Here is a 9,038-nt window from a genome sequence, read left to right as displayed (position 1 = left end):
GATAATTATATTGAAGAATATTAGAAACAGGTTACGTAACTCCCACGTTTAGTAATTCTTTATATTTATTTTTCTATTACCTTGAAAAGAGATATCATACATAATAAGTGAACTTTTGTAATTTTTCAAACTTTACCAAGTTTATTGCCTACACGCGAAGCATGACGCTGAAATCGATTGCTAAACAATACCAGTGCAATAGTAAAAATAGCGTGCAAAAGAGAACCAAGTATTTTCTAAAGAATCTAATTAAATCTAATTAAATATAATTAAATCTAATTAAATATCTAATTAAAAAGTCAAAGTGTTTGTTGTTCAAAGTGTTGTTTTCATAAAACAAATAACATTTTGCATCATCGAATGAATATTTTGCTTGCCGAATAAAAATATGATGAAATAATTTGTAACTGGACGCTTGAATAATTCACGAGCTTTAAAATGTGCTAGCCCGAGCTATGATAAGAGAAATAAACGAGGGGAGGGTGTCTGATTTGCTCTGGATAACGTTGGCTAGCTGAACTGGTTTCGCGAACAAGAATTGGAGGGCGCCCCACCTGCCTGCGGGAGGCGAGGCTCGCGATTCTCGATTCTCGAAGGGGCACACACATACTCGCCTTCGTTCCCCTTCAGCTCCGTAAGACATCGGGACCTCCTTCACCGTGGTCCTCAAACGAGCCTCGCGCTCCGTCAGGTACACAACTCCTCGCGCGTCGCTCGCTAGTTCGCTCACTCGCTCGCACGCACGCACGCACGTACGCACGCATGTACTCATCGCACCGGCACTCGTAAGTCTATGCAATTCATTCGCTTTGACTGCTCGCAAGACATATTTGCTAAGATTTCGCTAATTTTTCTGATTGTTTTTTGTACGCGTCAGAAAGAAAAGAACCGTTCGATCTGAAAGAATGGACGGTTGTCAATCGAATAAATATTATTTATTAATTGACTTTCTCGTATTCTTATATTCTTGTTATATTCTTTTCTGTTATACTTGTGCACAATTATTTCGAGTTAATCGCTTATTTGTTCTTATAATTTGCGGTCTATTACTCGGCTAACTATTTTATGTCTATATAATTTAACGATCAGCTGATTGTGACAGCTGCTTATTACTAATGCTTTTATAAGTCCTGAATTTATTCTTAGTAATTTATTCGTCTCTTACTTTCTGCGGTTTCTTTTTCCCTCTATTAGGAGCTAAATCAGAATGTGAGGAAGGGGAGATAATATTCTTTTCCACGATATTACGCTGTATTAAACGTTTGAAGAAAATAACAATCAAAACTATAATATGACTTAATTTGCATACATTATATTTATATATCATTATTTGTCTATCTAATTTTCTCAGTATTTATCGAATAAAATTATTATTAAATTAAGATTGCTCAATTTTTTACTACATCAATTTTATTAACAATCAATTTTTAGACGTATTGATTGTACACATATGAAGCATCCTTTCACTCGACATTTAAAATTAACTTTCAGTTTTATTGCCAGGGATTTTACCGTCTTGTGCAATATCTTTTTATTTACACAGACTAAATTGAAACACACATCGACCAGGTGAGAAAAACATAATGCGGGTAGTCTGCACATTTTGCGGACTGTTCTTGGCCATTGCCGTTGTCAATTGCAGTCCTATTGTCAAGAGAGATGCGGAAGAACTATCCCAGGATGATCTCAGTCCATTGAACGAAGTAAGTCTTAGATTTTATTTCTTCTCATTAAAACACTTCAAAGTGACTTGCCGTCAAGTATGTTATACATTAAGCTATTGAATGTTCTTTCTAATCGTGTATCGCGAGATTTATTAAAAGATAGGACGAGTTACCTTGAATCATCTTAGAAAGTAAAAGAATCTAATTGAGAGTTGCAATCATGCACACCGTATTGCAATAAAGTAATTTAAATGCTGAAGTACTTGGACACAAAGAGCTATTATCAATCTCTCGTGTTAAGAATTTATGATTATTGTGTCGCGCGCATCCTCGATGGCTCTTAGAGAATTGATACATGGAATGAAAGCGCGCAATCGAATCTCTGACACGGGAATCACGGACTTCTTCGAAATATGATTGACAAGAATTTGGCAAGCGGCAGCGTCTTGTCTTTTTTCCCTTTCTCTCTTAAATGCAACGTGTCGAATAAATGCGTGATACCTTCACTCGACCTAGAATGGACAACTCCAAACATATTGGACTGAAGAACAAAAAGACAAATATAAAGCTAGCGCGACCAGAGTGAAAGTAAATATCGCAAAAATTGCTAACTCGATAATTCGCGTTGCATTCTACGTAAACTCTTTACGTAGAATGCAACAGAATAGATAATTATCAATGAAAAAAATTTCATAACATATGTAAATATTTACCTTTTAGATCTATTAAAAAAAAGTCTTATGCATATTTTTCATTTTGCATCTTTTCTTTTTTTTTATTAATTGCAAGAAGAGAGATGGCAACTAATTTTTTAAGAATTTTTCTAAAATTTATATTGATATTTTCTTAATTGTAAAAAATGCGCTTACATAAAATGAAAAATTTGCTTGTCGTCTTAATACGAGGAAATACATTGGAAAGAAGATATTTTTTTATTTTAAGCGCATCGAATTAGTTAAATGTACTACATGATAAATGAAACAAAACGAAAAGAAAAAGCAGACAAAGATATATATATATATATAAAAGAGTAAGATAGAAAGAGAGAAACATGATCATCTCAAGAAAACGAGTCAAGAGTGAAAGTTGTTAGCGCTGCTTTTACGAACTTAAATATATAGAAACGGATGCACACGCTTGTAACGAAATTTCCGCACGCACGTGCTGTACGGATACATCGATAACGAGCAGCGAAATATCGTTGTCATAGGTCACAGCTAATGATCACGCATTAATGTAATCGGAGTGCGATTCTGCTAGAACAACCATAGCACTTGCGGATCTCGCTCTGTTAAAATGAAAGCAATGTTACATAATGGTTATTATCACGTATGAAATTATAGTTCTTAAAAATATCGTGTGCATAGCGTAATTGTAATATTTTATTTTTAATTTTATATCAAACAGTTTAGTACTCTTGGTATAAAAATTATGTAAATATTAATAATAATAATAATAGGTTGATGTAATGAAACGTGAAATATATGTTCCATTAATAAAAGTTATAGTGCATGAACAAGAAATCTTTATGGGAAAAACTTTTTTTTTTGCAATAATACATACATCTTTAATTTTTTCTGCCTATATATATTAGTAATTAAAAATTTTATCTTTAATCTGTACATATTATTTTTAAAATATTTCTATTATTTTTAAAACTTAAAGAAATTTAATTATGGCTTGTATATAGGTCTACGTAATCGAAGACGAAGACGTCGATGACAAAGGTAGAGATAAGAGAAAGATTGGTCTCACGCTTGGGATAAAGAATGGCATCCTCAACTTCGTGTTCGGCGTAAGAATAATTAGCAAATTTTTTAATAAAAAAATCTCTACTTTTACATGTAACAAATCTCATCAAAGTATAACTACGAATTATGCAAATAATTAAAACTACAATTTTGAAATAAGATTCCGTTAAAGGTGAAACCATATCAAGAAATGTTTTAGATGTAATGTAGAGATGTAATAAAATCGCCATTTTTTTCTCTTTTCTGATAAATCTATATTTCTTTAGAAAGTAGACTCTTTACTGGACTCAAAGACAAAAGCACTCGAAGCTCTCGACGAAGCCAACAAGGCGAAAAACGCTATTTACGGAATCGATCCTAGCAAATCGCGCACAACAGAGTTCATCAGTGGTTTAGTGTCCAAGAAAATTCAGGCCGCGTCAGGCAGCATAGGACCAATTATAAACAGTGCATCGACGCTCTTCTCGGGCGCTTCAGCTGGTTTGACGAACGCAGTTGTCTCGAAATTCGCGCCATTAAGTTCGCTTTCCGGTGGTGTTACCGGTGGAAGTGGAGATGCAGCAGGTACGTACAAATACGAGAGTTTTTTTTATTTGTTTATATCGGCGCTGATACAGGTATGTAAAAATATGAGGGAACAAATTCTTCTCCAATTTCTTTTTTTCATAAGTATTCAAATAAACATTTTTTTAGAGTAGTAAAAATCACAGATCTCTCCGGAAAAATTATTTATAAAATCTTTTATCATTATTGTGTTTCATCATTAATATATATATATATATTTTTTTTTTTAAGAAGCGACCTTATATTTATTATGTATTATCTATTAGATTATTTAATCGCTTAAAAAAAAATATAGGAGGTAGCGGAACGAGTGGTGGAGGTTCGGCTCTTCTCGGGACTCTCCTGACCAATGGAATCGGAATTTTGACGAGTTTAAGCCAAACTAGTGGCAATTTAGGCGGTTTAAGCGGTGGTCTCAGTGGAGGAGGCCAGACTACTTCCGGCGCAAGCAATACGAGCTCTGGCAGCGCTGGAGTCGGAGCTTTCGCCAATTTGGCAGGGGTAGGATCGCAATGAGTTCATTTCCTCCATCTCTCTGTAAATTATGATTTTTTTTCTTTACTCTTTAAGTTTCATACATGTCGCCTATTCTGTGTTTGACATGTAATGCAAGCTGTCTCTGTCGGGGAGGGATTCTGAAATACACGTTTTCGTAAGAAAAAGTAGTTCGCTACTTTTAATAAACGTAGTAGTGTGACAGATTCTTTTTAACAAATCTTAATAAACAAACTTGGATTGGACCAATGGATAACGTTGCTTGTAAGATTGTCGCTATTTGCAAGTGACAAGATTAACTCTCGCGTTACAAGTGGAAATAAGTGCATGTTATGTAAAAGAGCAAATAATTTTTGTATTTAATTTTTTATATATTATTAATTTTCGGTTTGCATGCGTGATTCCGTTTCTAATATTCTTCTTATTTATCAATTAATTTTTTTTTATTTTGCGTCAAAATAATACGAAACTCTTAATCTCAATGGAATTTTTAATTTCTTTATAACAATATAATTCAAACGCATTATTATCCTTACGTTCTACTTACTTTTTACGACGTTTTTCTTTCACTCTGTGCCCTGAGAAATGCTGCTACTCTACTACTGCTATAATTTTATATAAACAATGTAGTTGAATGCAATAAAGAACCTGGTTCTTCAGAATCGGTCATGCTGATGCGCTTTATTAAATTTCCGATTATGCCACTAATCAACATTGCTGATTAAGGTAACTTTCTTGTAATCTCGGAAGGCATCTTCACAAGACGAGATCTTCCGACAATCGCAAACTATATGTCTCTGCGATTAAAATAAATGTTGTACATAAACAGTACGATTACACACCTCCGCAAGCGGCTTAAAAGCGGGCCGATGGGGTGCGGAAATGGGATATTGGACTGCGCACTTTTTATACTGCCTGGACCAGCGAGCCTGGACAGAGAACGCTTGAGAGAAGATACACTTTGGGAAAACACACAGAGTGACGAACAAACGTTAAACAGGACGTAAAAAAAAAAACGCATCATGGAATTGGGGACGGACAGTAAAACGGATTTCGTATGGAATATAAGTGTTCCATATAATATGGAATGTGTGGATTTTTGTTTCTAGTTGGGCTGATAATTGGCAGGATCTCTCTCTCTCGCTCTAGAAGCCCTTCCTCCTATAAAAAGCCTATTTAGAGCGCCTGAACAAAATATATAAAAGAAAGAAAAAATTCTACAGAAAAAGGAAATGTTTCTCCTGACGAATCGACGCTTCCGGTTGAATCATGGGCTGTACTGTGTCTAACATTACAGAAGAGCTAGCATGAATCGACTTGCCATCGTGAAAGCTGTAAATAATTTAACAGTAGCCTCTAAGCGAGACGAACTAGTGGAATGTGTAAATGATGTAAATAGTGCATCCAAAAATGCTCTATAACACTTATAGCTAATAATTGATGTTGAGGATGATGATGATGGTGATGATGCTAATGTCAAAAATAAACTTTTAATTATATTTTTGTCTATTACTTGTAACAAATTCATTGTAGAGCATCACGAAATCCAATGTATCCTCCTTCCTTCCTTTTCTTATTGTTATCTTTATTCTAGAATTTCTTCGTACAAAGTTTTTTAATTTATCTTTTTTTTATATTGATAAGAAATTAAGTTTATAATTGACATTGTAGTTTTATATTGCTCTTTCCTCTATCTTTTTAAAATATTGTTCGTATAAATATTTTATACAAATATCTTTTGTAAGAATACAAATTTTCCAAATAAATTTATAAATGCTACCTTACCTTCAATCATACAAAATTTTCATTTTGCGCACATTTATATTTAAATAAATACAAAATAAAATATATCGAAGCGAAATAAAATTATAAGCAGTGAATAGAGAAGTAATTTTTGTCAAACAGTCGTTCCCTTCCCTCATGTTCATCGAATCATTACAAGAAAAGATACAAAGAACGGATACGTGATGCCCACACATATCATGCTCGTATGTAAAGAAATATCAAGTTTTAATTTTCCCACGTGACACTTTTTATATTGTTATTTCAAGCAATGATGAAATATATAATTTATCAAAAAAAATGAAATAAATCTTATTTATCGTGTATTTGTGTGCAGAAGGTGCCTATTACTACCACCACGGATGATACGCCCATTTTCGATAGAAATAGGGTGTCTTTGGAAATACCATCAAGAGCATTCGGCACTGGTTTCAGCCTAGTAACTAATATTAGCAAAGTCCTGAACAATGTAATTCTAGTAAGTACCGCGTAGTATGTTAATTAAGACGGCGCCTATTAAGAGATACAATGTTAATGATTTCCGTTGATGCAAGACCCTAATCATGTATTTTTGTATGATGATTATGTTTTTTAATTCAATCACGCTCAAACGATTAACATATTTGAGTTTCACCCTTTAGAGTTCGTGAATAGGGATACAAAAAAAAAAATCTGATCTATGGACTTTCGACGGAAGCGAGAAGTTATTAATTTTTACGCATACAAACATTTATTGATCTCTTAACAGTTGAATTCACACATTTCAGAACTCGGCTCGCCGAACACAGACGTTCCTAGAGCTCTTCAAGCCCTTCTTCCGTGGTTCTTTCGCTATAAAGGGTTTACCATCGGATAACTCGCGCTAAGACGTCCCATCTCAATATTCGCAGGGATTACTATACTATGATTTAGTTGCTCAATAATCATTGTTTCGCTAAGAAACATTTTCAACAAGTTCCAATCACATATTTTCTAGATAAATACCGTTGATTAGAACTTGTCGAATCACTTCCAAAGTCTTTGATCGTACAAGATTTTAAATCTCGTTTAGGGATTGAAATACAATTAAAATGTCCTACTCTTGGCAGAATATTTTTCTGCTGTCACATTACACAATTATTACTTATGACGTCATATTTTTGTCTCATGTTTTATTTACTATTCTTCTATGATTGTCATTTATTTGTATAAAGTTTTTATATATGACAAAAATTGACGCCATAAGTGATAGACAAGGTTTTAATGATTAAGTATATCACTTTTTTTTGTAGATGAAGTAGATATTTATACATATGTATATGTTAATTATTATCGATATAAGTAAAAAATTATTTTTGAAACAATTTAGTCAGGTTTTAATTAAATATCATGTAATAATAAAATTCAAAGTAAAATAAGAAAGTAAGAAACGGAGCGATAATCAAACTAGTTTACATCTCATAAAATTAGTTTCATGTAATCATAATTGAAGAATTTTTAGAAAATTTCTTAATATACATCAATTTGTCACTGTACATCAAACTTATAATACGTATTGCCATAATCTATTGATCACATAAATAAACGTATATCATTGCGTAAATTTTTTTATTCTATTTGACATATTGCTTAAGATATCTTCTAGTGGCAAGATGGATATTTATCAAAACCGGTTTAGTGTGTAATCATGAAATCAGAAAAAATTCTACGTTAATAATATACATCCGATTGCTTGATTCTCTACTCGATGATTTATTACTCAAAAACTATGCGATTATTATACAAGATCAAGCAGTCAAGGTGTTTTCGCCCGATGACATCGATAATTCGACCATGTAACATTTTGCTGCTCATGTAATAAGGATACTTAAAAGATGCAACGTTCGTATACAAAATTGTGCTTTTCACTCCTTATCACACAAGTGTGATAAAAATAATTTTTTTCTCACAAATAAGATATTGAATTAAAATATTTTCATTTAAGTTCAACAACATTTACATTTTTTCAATAATACCTTATTATTTACTAGATAGCGCCCCCCTCCCCAATTATATCAGAGAAGAAAACATGTGTTTGATTATTCATTCTGTCCTGAGAATTTTTACAAGAAAATTCCTCTCTATCATTTTACACTTATTTCGTCGAAACAAAAGTAGTCGGGAAAATCCGTTATTTAATAGACTCTTAGATCAGCGACCTACGATTTTCTTTTTGATGAATAAGTCAATGAGGGTCATGTAACATAGCGGCGTGCAAAGTTCGAGAAAGAATTGCGACAGAGGACGTTATGCACGTTGGAAAGAATGTAGGTGAAAAAATGCAAAGAAGTCTGACATACAAGCGATGGGAGCGATGATGCATTTATATAATCCATGATTTAAATAAAGATTATTAATAGATGTCTATAAAAAAGCATCAATAAACATAATTAATTTGCGAAATGTGCTGTAAAAAAATTATATGAATTATTTAACAGATTTAATTTAATGAATTTTAGTTTCTTAAATTTTATTTTTGTTTTATATAACATTCCTAAACGAGAGAGAGAGAGAGAGAGAAAGATAAAAAACAAAGATAAAACTCTCTTCTGCTTATTGCAAATACCTGCATAATTTTTATCTGTTATATGTTGTGTTATTTGCCTACGGGCACAATTTGATTATAGATAATAAATATAAGTAATATTGTTGGACATTAACTTTATGCTATGACTTGCATTTGCATTTGTTTCTGATCACGATTACTTAATGAAATCCCGACGATTGCCTAATCATCGAAATAATAATATCGAAAGTGTATATT

The 9,038-nt window shown here is 32.7% G+C and overlaps 1 protein-coding gene across 3 annotated transcripts; it reads left to right on the top strand.

Annotated features, from left to right (window-relative positions):
- The first annotated feature begins 586 nt into the window (after positions 1 to 586).
- Positions 587 to 7,347, top strand: LOC140665185 (uncharacterized). Of its 3 annotated transcripts, none has more exons than XM_072890977.1 (7): positions 587 to 691; positions 1,544 to 1,703; positions 3,355 to 3,459; positions 3,682 to 3,979; positions 4,275 to 4,480; positions 6,594 to 6,734; positions 7,024 to 7,347. In XM_072890977.1, the coding sequence occupies exons 2-7, from the start codon at positions 1,584 to 1,586 to the stop codon at positions 7,120 to 7,122; spliced, it is 969 nt and encodes a 322-aa protein (XP_072747078.1). In that variant the 5' UTR covers positions 587 to 691; positions 1,544 to 1,583; the 3' UTR covers positions 7,123 to 7,347. The 3 variants fall into 3 exon arrangements, with proteins under 3 accessions (XP_072747078.1, XP_072747077.1, XP_072747079.1); XM_072890976.1 differs by having other exon boundaries at positions 618 to 785; positions 7,024 to 7,345; XM_072890978.1 differs by lacking the exons at positions 6,594 to 6,734; positions 7,024 to 7,347 and adding an exon at positions 5,304 to 5,577 and having other exon boundaries at positions 624 to 785.
- Positions 7,348 to 9,038: the final 1,691 nt, after the last annotated feature.

The sequence above is a fragment of the Anoplolepis gracilipes genome, chromosome 4, assembly GCF_047496725.1.
Source record: "Anoplolepis gracilipes chromosome 4, ASM4749672v1, whole genome shotgun sequence".
NCBI lineage: Eukaryota > Metazoa > Arthropoda > Insecta > Hymenoptera > Formicidae > Anoplolepis > Anoplolepis gracilipes.
This window is presented reverse-complemented; position numbering and strand designations above follow the sequence as displayed.

Coding starts and splice junctions, on each gene's coding strand:
- LOC140665185 (XM_072890977.1), top strand. CDS start 1,584: ATGCGGGTAGTCTGCACATTTTGCGGACTGTTCTTGGCCATTGCCGTT. Junction 4,481..6,593: donor CTTTCGCCAATTTGGCAGGG/GTAGGATCGCAA, acceptor ATTTGTGTGCAG/AAGGTGCCTATTACTACCAC. Junction 6,735..7,023: donor TCCTGAACAATGTAATTCTA/GTAAGTACCGCG, acceptor CACACATTTCAG/AACTCGGCTCGCCGAACACA.